A 19,882-nucleotide genomic window follows, 5' to 3' on the forward strand; every position below is an offset into this window, starting at 1 on the left:
CATAAGCAGAACATGAGCACTTCATAAATATGCTCCTTCAAGTAAAGTGTTACCATATTATCTGTCTACATAAAACACGTGACGTCTTGTCCCCTGCTCTCAGGAAGCAACTTTGTCCATCGTTGGTGGTGATCATGGGAAACCCTGTGAACGACAAGACCATCACCTCGGCCCACGGCCACGGAGGGGGGTGTCAGGATCCAGACCCCTCTCTAGGTGGTGTGTCTGACCAGGGCCGGGGATCCGGCTGCTCCTCCACCACCCCGGCCATGATCGGCCCGGTGGTGCGGACCATCTGCTACGTGGCTGCTGAGCTGGTGCGCCTGGTGGGCTGTGTGGAGTCCATGAAGCCTGTTCTGCAGTCGCTGTACCACCGCATCCTGCTCTATCCCCCCCCACAGCACCGAGTGGAGGCCATCAAGATCATGAAGGAGGTGGTCCAAGCCCCAGACTCCTCACTGTTCACCAGTCACCTCAAATCCCCTAATGTTTATAGAGCAATCAATTGAATTAGACAGTGGAATGTTGCTGCTTTATCGACAGAACCAGTTTGAGTGTTGCAGAAGGGATGCGATGAACAAAAATGAACCAAAGTGTCTTTGTATGCGTTTTGTAGATTCTGGGAAGTCCTCAGCGCTTGTTTGACCTGGCTGGTCCCTGTGTTATAGAGCCTGAGTCTAGGAAAAGGTCCTTCTCCAAGAGGAAGTCTCACCTGGACCTGCTCAAACTGTGAGGACACACATTCTCTTATTTTATTTACCGGTATAACCTTTACCGGTACAACCTTGTGAACCAAAAGATATGCGTCTACCTGCTGTATAAGCCTGTAACCCATACATCATGTACTATAGTGAAATGGAAGTAGTACTGTTGTAAACTGGTACATAGTGTTTATGATGTGCCTGTGTGCCTACAGGGTGATGGATGGCATGACAGAGGCCTGTATGAAGGGGGGCATCGAGGCCTGCTACTCCTCAGTGTCGTGTGCCTGTGCCCTCCTGGGAGCTCTGGATGAGTTGAGTCATGGGCGTGGCCTACAGTCAGAACAGGCCCGCATGCTGCTGCGCCGATTGGACGAGCTGAAAGAGGGGGCAGAATCCACGCGGGAGTCCATGGAGATCAATGAGGCGGACTTCCGCTGGCAGCGCCACGTCCTCTCGTCGGAGCACGCTCCCTCTGAGCCCTCTGCCATCTCTGCCACGGAGCGCAGTCCTGACATCAGCATCAGCGTCACTACAGATACGGGCAAGACCACTCTGGATGGGGAGCAGGGACAGACCACTCCAGAGGGGCAGGAGTGTGGTGAAGAACCCCAGCTGCCTTCGCCTTCCTCCTGCGGGCCGGACGCTGACCCTGAGCTACGCCCCTGTGTGAGGGAGCCAGGCGCCGAGCCTGGAGGACCCCCAGACGTGGTGCAGCGCAGCCACGCGCTAGTCTACCCCGACATCACTAACTTCCTGTCCGTGGATGCCCGGGCGCACCCTCACGGCTCGCGCTACAGCGAGAGCAACTTCAGTGTGGATGAGGGGGAGATGTCGCGCACTGAGTTTGATTCATGTGACCAGTACTCCATGGCGGCGGAGAAGGACTCGGGCCGCTCGGATGTGTCCGACATGGGCTCTGATAACTGCTCCCTGGCCGATGAGGAGCAGACACCCAGGGATTGTCCCGGTCATCGCTCCCTGAGGACGGCAGCCCTTTCCCTGAAGCTACTGAAGAACCAGGAGGCTGACCAGCAGAGCGCCCGGCTCTTTGTCCAGTCTCTGGCCGGCCTGTTGCCTCGCCTGCTGGGGATGCACAGCACGACAGATGTGGACACGTCCCTGCAGAACTTCTCCTCCACATTCTGCTCCGGCCTACAGGCGGGTAAGCGATACAGAGAGAGAGGAGATTAAGGGAGATGGCATGAGACAATGAAGAGAGGATGTGAGAACATCAGATATCCGTGGAGAAGTCATTGAAAGTCACATTGTAATTACAGTATTTCATTTAGTATTTTATGTCTTCTGATGGGGATACGAGGTAAGATCATTGTCTTAATTGTCCTAGTTTCATCAATGGTTTCTATTTGACCCTGTATCCGACCCTCTCTCCCAGGTGGCATCCATTCACCAGGCTATGAGGGCAGTGAGAACCTGAACTGTCAGGCCCTGATGAATGCTGACGGCCTTTACCTGGTCTCCTACTACGCCTTGCTCCTCAGCCTCAAACTCTGCTGCCAGGACTACTACCGCAGGAGGCCCATGCCTGTACTGGTCAGCCTGGTGAGTGGTGGTTGTGGAGTCAATGTGTTGGCGCACTAAAGCTGACATCCCCTGTGTATGGTAGAGAGGAAGCCTGAAGACAAGTGTTGTGATCAGCTGAACACGATATAGTACTGTAGCCAATTATTTTGTTTATGCGGTTTATATATTTTAAAGCGATCCCACCTGGCCTCATGGTATCCCCATTGAATTCTCTCTCCTGCTGCAGAAAGAGTTTGTTCGTCTCATCCAGAGCAGTGGGGTGCTGGTGGTGCTGTCTCAGGCCTGGATCGAGGAGCTCTACCTCCAGGTTCTGGACCGGAACTTGCTGGGGGAGGCTGGCTACTGGGGCTCACCAGAGGAACACTCCTTACCCCTCATCACCATGCTAACTGGTAGGATGGGACACAGCTCTCCCACACAGTTTTATTCATGAGGATTCTTTATATGTCAACACAAAAGTATTAACATAATGCTCCTTTGGGTCTTCTGCGATGTTATTATGACGGCTCTCATCACGTTGTGTCCTCTCTCTGTCTGTCTCTGGTCAGACATCGATGGTCTGGGCAGTAGTGCCATCGGAGGTCAGCTGATCCGTAAGGCCAACACACAGTCCCCCTTCAGCTGTGACAAGAGTGGCAGTGACACCCTCATGGCAGGTACTGACACCCCCCAGGTACTGACACCACCAGGTACCCCCAGCTGTCCTTTCTGAGTCGCTTAGACAAGGCAGTTTTTGACTATATTTTGCTTTGATATTTAGGCATATTGTAGTGTGTATTTTTTTTGCTCTATTCAAACATCGGGGGAGATAGATTAGTGGGAAGGGTGGAGACAGGGACTGAACCCTGGTCTCTGGGGTTGCATATATGTGCCTAGATCAGGGTTCCCCAAACTCGGGTCCTCGAGATTCCAAGGGGTGCACTACACAGCTGATTCAGATAATCATCAAACTTTGATACGTTGAAATAGCTGTGGCGTGTTAGGGCAAAAACCAAAACCCCTTGGGGTCACGAGGAGCAAGTTTGGGAAACGCTGGCCTAGATGCTGTACTCTACATGGAGAGAGAAATATATTGTTCTCTTTGTGTCCCTCACAGGAGAGGGAAGGGAGAGCTGCCAGCATCTGCCTACCTCTTTTATTACCACTGAGAACAAAAGATGCACCATCGAGCACTTGAGCAACCTCGTTACCATGGCAACCGTGGCTGAGTTGCCCATTAGGCTTTTAAAGCTTTCATGTAATAAGCTAGCTATGTACACATAATCAACAGGGACGACTATATTAACATGGAACGGAGAAAAGGGACCGTTGTCAGTTCTACTTATTTCCCTGTATGAAATGTTATTGTCACACAGAGTGCCTTTTTATAGCGCTTAAATCTCTCAAGGTGTCTAACGGGACTGTTGTTTACTGCCTGTCTGTTCACTGCCTCTCAGCAAATAAGGCCACAGCACATTACAGAGCTGCTGAATCAATACACAGATAGGTGTAGTGTAGGTTCTGACTTAACTCCCATTGGTGCTTTTACAGGCATGGGGTCTTTGTCAAAACACATGTGGATGTACTGTATACAGTTTTAAGAGTCTGACTCAACCCCATTGTGCTGTAGCATAGGTCTTGGTCAATACAAAGATGACGGTCTGACTTACTCAACCTTCCTTCATACTGTATTATGCTTAGTTCCTGATCAATAGTCTACACAGCTGTACTACTTATGCTCTCTATCCTTAGTTGCTAAACACATTTTTTTTACTTTATATTAATGATATGCAGTCGTGGCCAAAAGTTTTGAGAATGACACACATTAATTTTCAAAGTTTTCTGCTTCAGTGTCTAGATATTTTTGGCTGATGTTACTATGGAATACTGAAGTATATTTACAAGCATTTCATAAGTGTCAAAGGCTTTTATTGACAATTACACGAAGTTGATGCAAAGAGTCTATTTGCAGTTTTGACTCTTCTTTTTCAAGACCTCTGCAATCCACCCTGGCATGCTGTCAATTAACTTCTGGGCCACATCCTGACTGATGGCAGCCCATTCTTGCATAATCAATGCTTGGAGTTTGTCAGAATTTGTGGGTTTTTGTTTGTCCACCCGCCTCTTGAGGATTGACCACAAGTTCTCAATGGGATTAAAGTCTGGGGAGTTTCCTGGCCACGGTCCCAAAATATTGATATTTTGAGCCACTTAGTTATCACTTTTGCCTTATGTCAAGGTGCTCCATCATGCTGGAAAAGGCATTGTTCGTCACCAAACTGTTCCTGGGTGGTTGGGAGAAGTTGCTCTGGGAGGATGTGTTGGTAGCATTCTTTATTCATGGCTGTGTTCTTAGGCAAAATTGTGAGTGAGCCCACTCCCTTGGTTGAGAAGCAACCCCACACATGAATGGTCTCAGGATGCTTTACTGTTGGCATGACACAGGACTGATGGTAGCCCTCACCTTGTCTCCTCCGGACAAGCTTTTTTTTTTTTGGCTTTCAGTCTGTCCCTGATGTTTTTCCTGGAGAGAAGTAGCATCGTTGCTGCCCTTCTTGACACCAGGCCATCCTCCAAAAGTCTTTGCCTCACACCTGCCTGCTGCCATTCCTGAGCAAGCTCTGTACTGGTGGTACCCTGATCCTGCAGCTGAATCAACTTTAGGAGAAAGTCCTGGTGCTTGTTGGACTTTCTTGGGCGCCTTGAAGCCTTCTTCACAACAATTGAACCGCTCTCCTTGAAGTTCTTGATGATCCGATAAATGGTTGATTTAGGTGCAATCTTACTGGCAGCAATATAATTTCCTGTGAAGCCCTTTTTGTGCAAAGCAATGATGACGGCACGTGTTTCCTTGCAGGTAACCATGATTGACAGAGGAAGAACAATGATTCCAAGCACCACCCTCCTTTTAAAGCTTCCAGTCTGTTATTCGAATGCAATCAGCATGACAGAGTGATCTCGAGCCTTGTCCTTGTCAACACTCACACCTGTGTTAACGAGAGAATCGCTGACATGATGTCAGCTGGTCTTTTTGTGGCAGGGCTGAAATGTTTTTTTTTGGTATTCAGTTAATTTGCATGGCAAAGAGGGACTTTGCAATTCATCTGATCACTCTTCATAACATTCTGGAGTATATGCCAATTGCCATCATACAAACTGAGGCAGCAGACTTTAAAAATTAATATTTGTGTCATTCTCAAAACCTTTGTCCACAACTGTACAGTACCCGTCTAAAGTTTGGACACCTACTCATTCAAGGGTTTTTCTTTATTTGTACTATTTTCTACATTGCAGAATAATACTGACGACATCAAAACTATGAAATAACACATGGATTCATGTTGTAACCAAAAAAGTGTTCAACAAATCAAAATATATTTTAGATTCTTCAAAGTAGCCACTCATTGCCTTGATGACAGCTTTGAACACTCTTGGCATTCTCTCAACCAGCTTCACCTGAGATGCTTTTCCAACAGTCTTGAAGGAGTTATCACATGCTGAGAACTTGCTGGCTGCTTTTCCTTCACTCTGTGGTCCAACTCATCCCTAACCATCTCAATTGGGTTGAGGTCAGGTGATTGTGGAGGCCAAGACATCTGATGCAGCACTCCATCACTCTCATTGGTCAAATAGCCCTTACACAGCCTGGAGGTGTGTTTTAGGTCATTGTCCTGTTGAAAAACAAATTACCTTCCCACTAAGCCCAAACCAGATTGGTTGGCATATCGTTGCAGTATGCTGTGGATCCATGCTGGTTAAGTGTGTCTTGAATTCTAAATAAATCACTGACAGTGTCACCAGCAAAGCACCAACACACCATCTGCTCCATGCTTCACGGTGGGAACCACACATGCGGAGATCATCCGTTCACCTACTCTGCGGTGGTTGGAACCAAAAATCTCAAATTTGGACTCCAGACCAAAGGGCAGATTTCCACCGGTCTAATGTCCATTGCTTGTGTTTCTTGGGCCAAGCAAGTCTCTTCTTCTTATTAGTGTCCTTTTAGTAGTGGTTTCTTTTCAGCAATCTGACCATGAAGGCCTGATATTCATGCAGTCTCCTCTGAACAGTTGATGTTGATGTCTGTTACTTCAACTCTGAAGCATTTATTTGGGCTGCAATCTGAGGTGCAGTTAACTAATGGACTCTGCAGCAGAGGTAACTCTGGGGCTTCCTTTCCTCTGGCGGTCCTCATGAGCCAGTTTCATCATAGAGCTTGATCGTTTTTGCGACTGTGCTTGAAGAAACTTTCAAAGTTCTTGAAATGTTATACCTTCATGTCTTAAAGTAATGATGGACTGTCATTTCTCTTTGCTTATTTGAGCTGTTCATGACATAATATGGACTTGGTCTTTTACCAAATAGGGATATCTTCTGTATACCACCCCTGCCTTGTCACAACACAAATGATTGGCTCAAACGCATTGAGGAAAGAAAGTCCACAAATTAACTTTTAACAAGGCACACCTGTTAATTGAAATTCATTCTGCATCTTGCCTATGCCGTTCGGCCATCGCTCATTTGGCCGAACGGTTCAAATCTCCAAGCTGACAAGGTACAAATCTGTTGTTCTGCCCCTGAACAGGCAGTTAACCCACTGTTCCTAGGCCGTCATTGAAAATAAGAATTTGTTCTTAACTGACTTGCCTAGTAAAATAAAGGTAAAATAAAAAATTTAATTAATGTATTTTTATGTACATATTCTTATTCATTTCTTTACACTTGTGTGTATAAGGTAGTGAAATTGTTAGGTTAGATGACTTATTTCGCTACACTCGCATTAACATCTGCTAACCATGTGTATGTGACAAATACAATTTGATTTGATTCCAGGTGACTACCTCATGAAGCTGGTTGAGATAATACAAAGAGTGTGCAAAGCTGTCATCAAGGCAAAGGGTTGCTACTTTGAAGAATCTCAAATATATTTAGATTTGTTTAACACTTTTCTTGGTTACTACATGATTCCATATGTGTTATTTCATAGTTTGTTTTCACTATTATTCTACAATGTAGAAAATAGTAAAAATAAATAAAAACCCTTGAATGAGTAGGTGTCCAAACTTTTGACTGGTATTGTACATTGCATTCGGAAAATATTCAGACCCCTAGACTTTTTCCACACTGTTACGTTACAGCCTTAATCTTAAATTGATTGAATTGTTGTTTTTCAAGCTACACACAATACCCCATAATGACAAAGCAAAAACAGTTTGTTTTTTATTTATTTTTTGCAAATCTAAAAAAAAATGTATTTAATCAATTTTAGTATACGGCTGTAACTTAACGTAATGAAATGTGGAAGAAGTGAAGGGATCTGAATACTTTCAGAATGCACTGTACACCCATTTGATTCTTGAATGTAACTCATATATGAGCTTACTTCAACTGTCACCTCATCAGAACCCAAAATATATATTTTTTTACTCCAATGTTTGTTAATAAAGTTGATGTAAACAAACACTGTATAGCCTCAAAGAATGCCTGTTAGTGATCCCTTCGCGCGCCAATTCCGTTAGCGGGATAGATTTGACAACATCCAGTGAAATTGCAGAGCGCCAAATTCTAACTACAGAAATTTCAAGATTCACGAATATATAAGTGTAATACAAAAAAATTAAGCTTAACTTCTTGTTAATCCAGCCGCAGTGTCAGATTTCAAAAAGGCTTTACGGTGAAAGCAGGCCATGCGATTATCTGAGGACAGTGCCCCGCAGACAAACACATGAAAATAATTTTCAACCAGGCAGGTGGCGACACAAGTCAGAAATAACTATATAATAAATGCCTTACCTTTTGAATATCTTCTTCTTTTTGCAATCCCAAATGTCTCAGTGACACAATGAATGGCCATTTTGGTCGATAAATTCCTTTTTATATCCCCAAAATGTCAATTTATTTGGCGCGTTTGATTCAGGAATACACCGCTTCCAACTCGCCCAACATGACTACAAAGTATGTAATAAGTTACCTGTAAACTTGGTCCAAAAATTTCAAACAACGTTCGTAATCCAACCTCCGGTATCCTAAAATGTAAATAATTGATCAAGTTTAAGGCGGGATAAACTGTTTCCAATACCGGATAAAAACAACGTGAAGCGCGTTCCAGTTCACACGCACCAAACAGTAGAGTCCACCTGGAGTGACACTTACAATGAACAGCCATACTTCTTCATTTCTCAAAAGAAAAACATTGAACAATTTCTAAAGACTGTTGACATCTAGTGGAAGCCATAGGAACTGCAACCAGGTTCCTATTAAATAGGGCTTCCCATAGAAAACCATTGGGAAATACTATGACAATTTTTTTTCCACCCTGGATGGTTTGTCCTCTGGGTTTCGCCTGCCAAATCAGTTCTGTTATACTCACAGACATTATTTTAGCAGTTTTAGAAACTTTAGAGTTTTCTATCCACAACTACCCATTATATGCATATCCTATCTTCTGGGCCTGAGTAACAAGCAGTTTACTTTGCGCATGCTTTTCTTCCGGACGTGAAAATACTGCCCCCTATCCCTAATAAGTTTTAAACTATAATTATTTTATATTGTGGATGGTCAGTCCTTGGATCCTAGCTCTGTCTATGAATTTGATAATGGTTATATTTCTACAGGCCCATCTTTCTTTTTTTACCAAAACAGAGGCAGGGTGACTCTTTCAGCTGCAGATTCTAGCTTTTAAGGGTCTGACCCAACCCCCATTTGACCCTGTTTCATACATATTGTCTTGGTCAATGCACAGATAAGTGTCTGGCTCACTCACTCAACATTCATTCATATTATTTCAGGCATAGTGTTTGCTCGCTACATCCTGATGGGCTGCTGGAAGAACCTGATGGACACCCTGTCCACCCCCCTGACGGGGCGCATGGCGGGCAGCTCCAAGGGCCTGGCCTTCATGCTGGGGTCTGAGGGGCTGAAGGAGCAGAGCCAGAGGGAGAGAGACACCATCTGTCTCAGCCTGGATGGACTACGCAAGGCAGCCGGACTCAGCTGTGCTCTAGGTAACAGGACCCAACATCATGGTGACCGTGGATAAGGCCTGCCTGACTGAATATAATCTTCAACAGGAAGCGTTTAGTTAACCCACTAGCTAGTGTGTTTAGATCAGAGCCTGGCTGGGTCAAAGGCTCAAAGTATTTGAAAGAAAATTATTTGATTCCAGGTCTGGTTTAGATGTGTGTCCACAGACACAAGTACAAAAACATCACGTTTTGAGAGAATCAAACTCAAGCAAAGGTTTTGCTTAGATTTAGAGTTCTAGATTTTGAACAATATCTGAATACTTCATAGGTCTATTTGTGTAGCTATTGAAATGTCCCTGAAAACGTATATGAATCAGGACCATATGATGATAAAGTATTGGCCTGGCGCTCTGTGACCGGTGCCGTAGGCCCTCTCAGCCCAGCTTGTCTTTGATTACCATCAGCTCTAATGAATATGAATATTCTTGCGTTCTCTAGGTGTGGCTGGCAATTGTGCCTCGGCTCTGGCCCAGATGGCGGCAGCCTCGTGTGTGCAGGAGGAGAAGGAGGAGAGGGAGGTGGGCGAGTCTGGAGATGCCATCACACAAGGTACTTACAGCACCCCACATAACATACTGTACACAGGGATTCAATTGCCTTTTTCAAACACATACCGTACTATAAAACGAGTGTATACACCAAAGATGACATTTCATTTGTCATTACTGTGCAAGACACGTAGCGGATAAAGAATCCCTCCATTTCAGAAAAGATCCTATAGTTACATGGTCACATTTTAGTTTTTGATACAGTGCTAGCTAGAGTGCTGGGATCTGATCTGATCCTGTGTCTGTTGCGTGTGTGTGTGTGTTCCCAGTCAAGCAACGTGTGGAGCAGAAGCTTGAGCAGATGGGACGTCCTCAGGGGGTGCGGCTGCACACGGCCCATGTGCTCTGCATGGAGGCCATCCTCAACGTGGGCCTGGAGATGGGCAGCCACAACCAGGACTGCTGGCCCCATGTCTTCAGGTAATACAGCCAAGCTGTGGCAGGGCAGGCGATGCAGAGATCAAAGTCACAACCCTCTCCATAACCACTGAGAAAAAGGCATGATGGCATATTACATTGGATTCTCGGTACAGTTGCAGCCACAGGTTACTAACACTCATCTATAATGTGAACTCTCATCTCACACTGAACAATACAGTAGCGTACTGGTCTCTGTCTATCCAGGGTGAGCGAATATGTCAGCTCTCTGGAGCACAGCCACTTCAGCGACGGCAGCTCCCAGGCCACCATGACCATCACCCAGGCCCAGCAGGCTGTAGACCTGGGGCTGGATTTGTGTGGCGAGCCTAGTCCGGACAGAGATCTGGCCCTCAGCAGCCAGCCGGTCATCCAGCCCCAGTCCATCCAGGAGCTGCTAAGGGAGGGTAGGGGGGGGAAAGGCCTGGACCGTAGCCTGATGACTGGGACCAGCGCATCCAAGGCCGTCTGCACCCTATCTACACAGGCAGACAGGTACTGCAGTATAGGCTACAGAACTGTCTGAATAGCATACTAAGTTTCATATTCTCCTCTCGCTCTCTTTTTCATTGACTTTCATGCCTGAATAGCAATATGAAACAAACAATATAGTTATTGTTGACTGACTAGGCTGAAATACAAAAGTTGTCATTTAAAGTCAGTGAAAGAAACAGCAGCCCATGTTAAATGGCCACCTGGTGGCAGTGTGGATCAAGCACAGCTCAAGTACATGAAAGTATTTGACCCAGAACAGTATGTGATTTGGTTCTCTTGATTGTACAAATTAAGAGTCACATGGTCATGCAGCACTTTCTCTTCTGGACATAGGCCAATTACACATGGATAAGTTCTAGTCTGCAGTCAGGGCCAGATTAAGAAATCATCATGAAGCGACACACAGATTTGTACAATATTCTGAGGAAATATAAACTGTGTATTATAGGGTACCTAAATACACTTTCCAGTGTCACACTGTCTCACCTAATGAAGAAGATGAAGCTGTAGGCTACTCACCGGTGATGGTCTCGTCAAGGCCATAGCATATCTCATTTTATTTATTTATTTATTTTACCTTTATTTAACCAGGTAGGCAAGTTGAGAACAAGTTCTCATTTACAATTGCGACCTGGCCAAGATAAAGCAAAGCAGTTCGACAGATAAAACGACACAGAGTTACACATGGAGTAAAAACAAACATACAGTCAATAATGCAGTATAAACAAGTCTATATACAATGTGAGCAAATGAGGTGAGAAGGGAGGTAAAGGCAAAAAAGGCCATGATGGCAAAGTAAATACAATATAGCAAGTAAAATACTGGAATGGTAGTTTTGCAATGGAAGAATGTGCAAAGTAGAAATAAAAAATAATGGGGTGCAAAGGAGAAAAATAAATAAATAAATAAAAATTAAATACAGTTGGGAAAGAGGTAGTTGTTTGGGCTAAATTATAGGTGGGCTATGTACAGGTGCAGTAATCTGTGAGCTGCTCTGACAGTTGGTGCTTAAAGCTAGTGAGGGAGATAAGTGTTTCCAGTTTCAGAGATTTTTGTAGTTCGTTCCAGTCATTGGCAGCAGAGAACTGGAAGGAGAGGCGGCCAAAGAAAGAATTGGTTTTGGGGGTGACTAGAGAGATATACCTGCTGGAGCGTGTGCTACAGGTGGGAGATGCTATGGTGACCAGCGAGCTGAGATAAGGGGGGACTTTACCTAGCAGGGTTTTGTAGATGACATGGAGCCAGTGGGTTTGGCGACGAGAGCGTACAGGTCGCAATGGTGGGTAGTATATGGGGCTTTGGTGATAAAACGGATTGCACTGTGATAGACTGCATCCAATTTGTTGAGTAGGGTATTGGAGGCTATTTTGTAAATGACATCGCCAAAGTCGAGGATTGGTAGGATGGTCAGTTTTACAAGGGTATGTTTGGCAGCATGAGTGAAGGATGCTTTGTTGCGAAATAGGAAGCCAATTCTAGATTTAACTTTGGATTGGAGATGTTTGATATGGGTCTGGAAGGAGAGTTTACAGTCTAACCAGACACCTAAGTATTTGTAGTTGTCCACGTATTTGTAGTTGTCCACGTATTCTAAGTCCGAGCCGTCCAGAGTAGTGATGTTGGACAGGCGGGTAGGTGCAGGTAGCGATCGGTTGAAGAGCATGCATTTAGTTTTACTTGTATTTAAGAGCAATTGGAGGCCACGGAAGGAGAGTTGTATGGCATTGAAGCTTGCCTGGAGGGTTGTTAACACAGTGTCCAAAGAAGGGCCGGAAGTATACAGAATGGTGTCGTCTGCGTAGAGGTGGATCAGGGACTCACCAGCAGCAAGAGCAACCTCATTGATGTATACAGAGAAGAGAGTCGGTCCAAGAATTGAACCCTGTGGCACCCCCATAGAGACTGCCAGAGGTCCGGACAGCAGACCCTCCGATTTGACACACTGAACTCTATCAGAGAAGTAGTTGGTGAACCAGGCGAGGCAATCATTTGAGAAACCAAGGCTGTCGAGTCTGCCGATGAGGATATGGTGATTGACAGAGTCGAAAGCCTTGGCCAGATCAATGAATACGGCTGCACAGTAATGTTTCTTATCGATGGCGGTTAAGATATCGTTTAGGACCTTGAGCGTGGCTGAGGTGCACCCATGACCAGCTCTGAAACCAGATTGCATAGCAGAGAAGGTATGGTGAGATTCGAAATGGTCGGTAATCTGTTTGTTGACTTGGCTTTCGAAGACCTTAGAAAGGCACGGTAGGATAGATATAGGTCTGTAGCAGTTTGGGTCAAGAGTGTCCCCCCCTTTGAAGAGGGGGATGACCGCAGCTGCTTTCCAATCTTTGGGAATCTCAGATGACACGAAAGAGAGGTTGAACAGGCTAGTAATAGGGGTGGCAACAATTTCGGCAGATAATTTTAGAAAGAAAGGGTCCAGATTGTCTAGCCCGGCTGATTTGTAGGGGTCCAGATTTTGCAACTCTTTCAGAACATCAGCTGAATGGATTTGGGAGAATGAGAAATGGGGAAGGCTTGGGCGAGTTGCTGTTGGGGGTGCAGTGCTGTTGTCCGGGGTAGGAGTAGCCAGGTGGAAAGCATGGCCAGCCGTAGAAAAATGCTTATTGAAATTCTCAATTATGGTGGATTTATCAGTGGTGACAGTGTTTCCTATTTTCAGTGCAGTGGGCAGCTGGGAGGAGGTGTTCTTATTCTCCATGGACTTTACAGTGTCCCAGAACTTTTTTGAGTTAGTGTTGCAGGAAGCAAATTTCTGCTTGAAAAAGCTAGCCTTGGCTTTTCTAACTGCCTGTGTATAATGATTTCTAGCTTCCCTGAACAGCTGCATATCACGGGGGCTGTTCGATGCTAATGCAGAACGCCATAGGATGTTTTTGTGTTGGTTAAGGGCAGTCAGGTCTGGGGAGAACCAAGGGCTATATCTGTTCCTGGTTCTAAATTTCTTGAATGGGGCATGTTTATTTAAGATGGTTAGGAAGGCATTTAAAAAAAATACCCAGGCATCCTCTACTGACGGGATGAGATCAATATCCTTCCAGGATACCCCGGCCAGGTCGATTAGAAAGGCCTGCTCGCAGAAGTGTTTCAGGGAGCGTTTTACAGTGATGAGTGGAGGTCGTTTGACCGCTGACCCATTACGGATGCAGGCAATGAGGCAGTGATCGCTGAGATCTTGGTTGAAGACAGCAGAGGTGTATTTAGAGGGGAAGTTGGTTAGGATGATATCTATGAGGGTGCCCGTGTTTAAGGTTTTGGGGAGGTACCTGGTAGGTTCAATGATAATTTGTGTGAGATTGAGGGCATCAAGTTTAGATTGTAGGATGGCTGGGGTGTTAAGCATGTTCCAGTTTAGGTCGCCTAGCAGCACGAACTCTGAAGATAGATGGGGGGCAATCAGTTCACATATGGTGTCCAGAGCACAGCTGGGGGCAGAGGGTGGTCTATAGCAGGCGGCAACGGTGAGAGACTTGTTTTTAGAGAGGTGGATTTTTAAAAGTAGAAGTTCAAATTGTTTGGGTACAGACCTGGATAGTAGGACAGAACTCTGCAGGCTATCTTTGCAGTAGATTGCAACACCGCCCCCTTTGGCAGTTCTATCTTGTCTGAAAATGTTGTAGTTTGGAATTAAAATGTCAGAGTTTTTGGTGGTCTTCCTAAGCCAGGATTCAGACACAGCTAGAACATCCGGGTTGGCAGAGTGTGCTAAAGCAGTGAATAGAACAAACTTAGGGAGGAGGCTTCTAATGTTAACATGCATGAAACCAAGGCTATTACGGTTACAGAAGTCGTCAAAAGAGAGTGCCTGGGGAATAGGAGTGGAGCTAGGCACTGCAGGGCCTGGATTCACCTCTACATCGCCAGAGGAACATAGGAGGAGTAGAATAAGGGTACGGCTAAAAGCTATGAGAATTGGTCGTCTAGAACGTCTGGAACATAGAGTAAAAGGAGGTTTCTGGGGGCGATAAAATAGCATCAAGGTATAATGTACAGACAAATGTATGGTAGGATGTGAATACAGTGGAGGTAAACCTAGGTATTGAGTGATGAAGAGAGAGATATTGTCTCTAGAAACATCGTTGAAACCAGGAGATGTCATTGCATGTGTGGGTGGTGGAACTAATAGGTTGGATAAGGTATAGTGAGCAGGACTAGAGGCTCTACAGTGAAATAAGCCAATAAACACTAACCAGAACAGCAATGGACAAGACATATTGACATTAAGGAGAGGCATGCTTAGTCGAGTGATCAAAAGGGTCCGGTGAGTGGAGAGGTTGGTTGGTGATTTAGACAGCTAGCCAGGGCATCGGTAGCAAGCTAGCATAGGATGGAGGTCTGTTGTTAGCCACCTCTTGCGTTCCGTCAGTAGATTAGTGGGGTTCCGTGTGGTAGAGGGGATTAATCCAAATCACACAACAACAACAAAAATAAAAACAATAGATATAGTTAGAGGCCCAAGAAGAAAACATAATAATAATAATAAAAATAATAAAAAAATTGTCCGATTGTCTATTCAGATAGCTGTCTTACCGGCTGCTAACGGTTAGCAGGCCGCAGATGGGCGTTCAGGTAACGTCGCGACGGAGGAGCCAGCCGAATAACTCCTTCGGGTAGATAACGTCGGCAGTCCAGTTGTGAAGGCCCGGTGGGGCTCCGCGAAGGCAGTAAAACGGGTCCGGATAGGTGACTGCAGCCCAGGTGTGATTGATGGAACTCAGGAGTGATTGACGGAGCTTGCTAGCTCCGGAATAATTGATGTTTGCTCCGGAATCGACGAAGGCCGATAGTCACACGGATAGCAGCTAGCTAGCTGTGAGATCCGGGTATGACTGTCCAGAGAGCAGTCGAAATCCAGGGACATGGAGAGAAAAATTGGTCCGGTATGTTCCGTTCCGAGCCGCGCTGCGCCGTACAGAACTGGCGATAGATTTTCGAGCTAAAGGATAGCTGATGACCACAAACCGTGGTTAGCTGAATACTAACGATTTGCCAGTAAAGGAGCTAACTAGCTTCTGAACTAGCTTCTGGATTAGCTTCTGGCTAGTTTCAGGCTAGCTTCTTGGAGTTTCTGGCTAGCTTCTTGGAGGATTACAGATCTGAGGTAAATAATTCTTTTTTATAAATATACATTGGTGAGGCGGGTTGCAGGAGAGTGTTTTGAAGATGAGTTGATGGAAAATAAAATGTATGTGAAAAAGTTGTAAATATATATATATATATATATATATATATATATATATATATATATATATATATATATATATATATATAGGACACGACAAGACGAGGACAAAAGACGTCTGAACTGCTATGCCACCTTGGAGAAGGTGCTTTAACATGATAAACTACTTTGAAAAACAGTGCTGCTGAAAATTGGGAGTTGAGAAAGAAAAAAAATATATATATATATATATATTGGTTCTACAGAAAGATTAGTCTTCTCTTTTCAGCGGTAGGCATTTACTTTTCAAACTGTATGTGTTTCCTGCAATTGTATTTTGAAATTTGCAAAAGGCAAACTAACAGCCACAACTAACTGTATAAATATAATCCATAGATGGCAGTTCCCATTCAAGTCAGGTCTGGCAGCCATTGCTAGTGTATCCATGAGTTTAACAGTCAAATTGCCAGGGTCAGATGTTCCAAAAATCTTCTATGGATTATATGTCTATGGCCACAACACAACAGACTGTCCTATATTTGGCGCTGCATGCAGCACAAATTGCGACCTTCCCCACTGTAGGCATACCGGTAACTTCCAAAATAAAGGAAACACTTGAGTAAATGAGGAATACAAAGTATACAGTATGTTATGTGTGGGGTGCATTTTCCTGCCATGGTTTAGGTCCTCTTGTAGAATCTATGCCAAGGCACTTTGAAGCTGTTCTGGCAGCTCGTGGTGGCCCAACACCCTTTTAAGACATTTGAAGTGTTTTGGAAGTTACCTGTATGTGCCTGTGATAAAACTTAGTCCCCGTTTTTTTTTTTTTTAGCTATTGGTCCTCTGTGGCAAAATTATACTCTCTGGTGTATTTTGAACATTCAGCGTGGGCTTCTGTGGTTGGATAAAAAATAAATAAATAAAATGGTTTATCTTTTTTGGGGGGACTCTTGGGCCCCCTACGGGCTTGAGTCCCTGCATTAATCCGGCCCTGCCTGCAGTGTTTATATAACTACATAAGCACTAGGCCGCTTTTAGAGAAAATAATAAAAACACTTATCTGGCAGATGTTTCACTCTCCTACTAGTCCCACAGCTTTCTAATTGGCTTGTGGTGATTCCTTTCTGCTGTTTGAAGAATATAGTGGCAATAATTTTGATTCCACTGTATGACCTTTTTTGCAGGTTATTTGAGGACTCTGTCAGTAAACTGAACATGGTTAGCCTGGTGGGTTTCCTGCACCAGCTGAGGAGAGCATCTCAGTCCCAGCTCTTTGACTCAGTCACTGAGACAGGAGACTACTCCTTAGCCATGCCAGGTACCAAACACAGCACATGCTTATCCCCAACAGACTTAGATAAAAACCCTGGGTCAAATTTGCCCAGTAGAATAGAACCAACAGAACAGTCCCAAAGGACCTCAATATTGCCTGTGTGTTTTTAGGAGAGGCCAAGTCCACCATGGACAGGCGTAGCGCCCTGCATCTGTTCCGGCTGGGGGAGGCCATGCTGCGGATCGTGAGGAATAAGACCAGACCCCTGCTGCACATGATGAGGGCCTGGAGCATAGTGGCACCGCACCTGGTGGAGGTAGGAGCACAGGGAATGCGTCTCAACTGTGTAGCCTCCTTTGCTGATGTCCTCTCCTCCCCGATCACTAATATGGTATAGCCTAATAGGTTCACCCTTTCTGCAGGTTATATTAGGCCTATACCCACTGGGCACAGACATAAGTTCAACATCTAGTTTTGATTTACGTTCGTGAACTAACGTGAAATCAACAAACATTTCATGCGGCCGTTGGATTTAGTTTGGTGAGAAAATACGAAATTCCCTTAGTTTTCCAAGTTGATTCAATGTCATTTACATATAGATTTTTTGTTGTTGAAATGACATGGGAACAGTGTTGATTCTACCAGTTTTTGCTCATTGGGCATTGTTCTCGTTACTGTTTCTCTCTGTCTCCTCCTAGGCTGCCTGCCACAAAGAGCGCCATGTTTCCCAAAAGGCTGTGTCCTTCATCCATGATGTTCTGATGGAGGTGCTGACCAGCTGGGCAGAGCTTCCCCACTTCCACTTTAACGAGGCGCTCTTCAGACCCTTCGAGCACATCATGCAGCTGGAGCTGTGTGACGAGGACGTGCAGGACCAGGTGAGTTGTCCCACACACACACCTCTTATAATTAGTTGACCCGGTAGTTGAAACGTCCTATTGTTTGTCCCTCAGGTGGTCACGTCCATAGGGGAGCTGGTAGAGATGTGTTCCCCTCAGATCCAGTCTGGCTGGAGACCTCTATTCAGTGCCCTGAGGACTGTGCATGGGAACAAGCCAGACATGAAAGACTACCTGATAGGAGAATATTCCATGGGTATGTATGACAGGCAGCCTAGTTGTTGAGTTTGTTACATCTCAATGTTTCTATGTGTGATTGTATTCCCTCAGTTACTGCCCGGCTACAGTATTTCTATTGTATTCACATGCATTCTGTTTCTTTGTGTTGTCTGTAATGATGGCTTATGAGAGAGAGTCTCAGCAGGAGAAACTGTATGTTGGCACAGAGCCTCGTCTTCTCTCTCGAAGGAGATTCCTGTATATCGCTGTTTTTTTGTTGAGGTTGTTTTCTGCTCCGTCTGTATTGCAGGGAAGTCTCAGGCACCTGTGTTTGATGTCTTTGAAGCGTTTATCAACACCGACAACATTCAGGTCTTCGCCAACGCAGCAACTGACTACATCATGTGCCTTATGAAGTTTGTCAAAGGTTTAGGTAAGTCAGGTAAATGAGATGATTACACCATTTTATTTTTCTATGGATGTGTAATACTACTGTCATGATCGTCACATTTTTAGGTAGAGACATTGAATGTTCATGCTATTTGGTAAGAAATAATGGAATTGATAACTCTGATTGCCATCAGTGAGTGTGTTGGCCTTGTTCCCAGGAGAAGTGGACTATAAGGAGATTGGGGACTGTGTCAATGCCACTGGCTACAGTTCTACAGACCTGTGCCTCCCTGCTCTGGACTACCTGAGGAAGTGCTCTCAGGTAGGAAAACACTGGCCCATGGGCCACCTTAACTATTTTCAATGGGCGTCACACGAAAATGAGTTCTTTTATCAGACAGGCTTCCAGAAAGTCTATTAAAATAGATAAAGGGTCACACAACCTGCTAAAGGAAGAACCTTCCATCTACGTTTAGTGTATACACAGTGTATGATGAGGTTTTCTTCTGCAGCTGCTTGCCAAAATCTACAAGATGCCTTCCAAGCCAGTGTTCCTGGGAGCCCGGCTGGCCAGCCTGCCCATGAGGGCCCAGGAGAAGTCTGTCAGCAGTGAGGATGGCATGGACTGCGTCCTGGCTGAGTTTGACGATGACACAGGTTTGATCCAGGTTTGGATCCTGCTGCTGGAGCAGCTGACTGCAGCGGTATCGAACTGCCCCCGGCAGCACCAGCCCCCCACCCTGGAACTGCTGTTTGAACTTCTCAGAGCGCTCACCAACTTGCCAGGTTAGAAGTGATACCATAACACCAAAGGACAGATCAGATTCAACACTCTCCACTAGAGTTTGGTTTACATGGTCTGGGTGATAATTTTATAAGATAAACATAGTCATTATGAATGTAGCCTACATGAAAACCGTAATTTTTTTTTCTCCACCTCCATAGGACCGGGCTTTGCCATATTCTCTGTGATCCAGCTTCTTCTTCCTGTGATGTCACTCTGGCTCCAGCGTAGCCATGGCGACCATGCGTACTGGGACATAGCCGCAGCCAACTTCAAGCACGCCATTGGGTTGTGCTGTGAGCTGGTAGTGGAGCACATTCAAAGCTTCATCCACTCAGGTACAGTGGCCATGGAATGACTCCTGAGTGGTGGTCAAACATAGTGTACACAAAGCTGTCAGCAGAGATGGAAGTGCACTTAGGCAGTTAAACAGACAAAATAGGTCTTTGTGAAACTTATGTAGCCCAGGGGCCGTATGTATCCAGGGTCTCAGA

The 19,882-nt window shown here is 45.2% G+C and overlaps 1 protein-coding gene across 7 annotated transcripts in view; it reads left to right on the forward strand.

The window, feature by feature from the left end:
• Nucleotides 1-19,882, forward strand: part of arfgef3 (ARFGEF family member 3) — a 49,591-nt gene that overhangs the window by 18,009 nt on the left and 11,700 nt on the right. For 3 of the 7 annotated variants that reach the window (XM_031804915.1, XM_031804919.1, XM_031804916.1), the window contains exons 10-27: nt 104-434; nt 617-729; nt 917-1,866; nt 2,098-2,264; nt 2,473-2,638; nt 2,795-2,902; nt 9,014-9,229; nt 9,689-9,799; nt 10,068-10,218; nt 10,423-10,710; nt 17,068-17,201; nt 17,327-17,472; nt 17,855-18,034; nt 18,110-18,251; nt 18,525-18,656; nt 18,826-18,926; nt 19,117-19,390; nt 19,550-19,726. In XM_031804915.1, the coding sequence (XP_031660775.1) occupies nt 104-434; nt 617-729; nt 917-1,866; nt 2,098-2,264; nt 2,473-2,638; nt 2,795-2,902; nt 9,014-9,229; nt 9,689-9,799; nt 10,068-10,218; nt 10,423-10,710; nt 17,068-17,201; nt 17,327-17,472; nt 17,855-18,034; nt 18,110-18,251; nt 18,525-18,656; nt 18,826-18,926; nt 19,117-19,390; nt 19,550-19,726 (3,887 nt within the window). Of the gene's footprint in view, nt 1-103; nt 435-616; nt 730-916; nt 1,867-2,097; nt 2,265-2,472; nt 2,639-2,794; nt 2,903-9,013; nt 9,230-9,688; nt 9,800-10,067; nt 10,219-10,422; nt 10,711-17,067; nt 17,202-17,326; nt 17,473-17,854; nt 18,035-18,109; nt 18,252-18,524; nt 18,657-18,822; nt 18,927-19,116; nt 19,391-19,549; nt 19,727-19,882 lie in introns of all 7 variants that reach the window. The other 4 variants (XM_031804917.1, XM_031804920.1, XM_031804918.1 and 1 more) reach the window with 2 other exon arrangements.

Source organism: Oncorhynchus kisutch, linkage group LG25 (genome assembly GCF_002021735.2).
Source record: "Oncorhynchus kisutch isolate 150728-3 linkage group LG25, Okis_V2, whole genome shotgun sequence".
Taxonomy (NCBI): domain Eukaryota; kingdom Metazoa; phylum Chordata; class Actinopteri; order Salmoniformes; family Salmonidae; genus Oncorhynchus; species Oncorhynchus kisutch.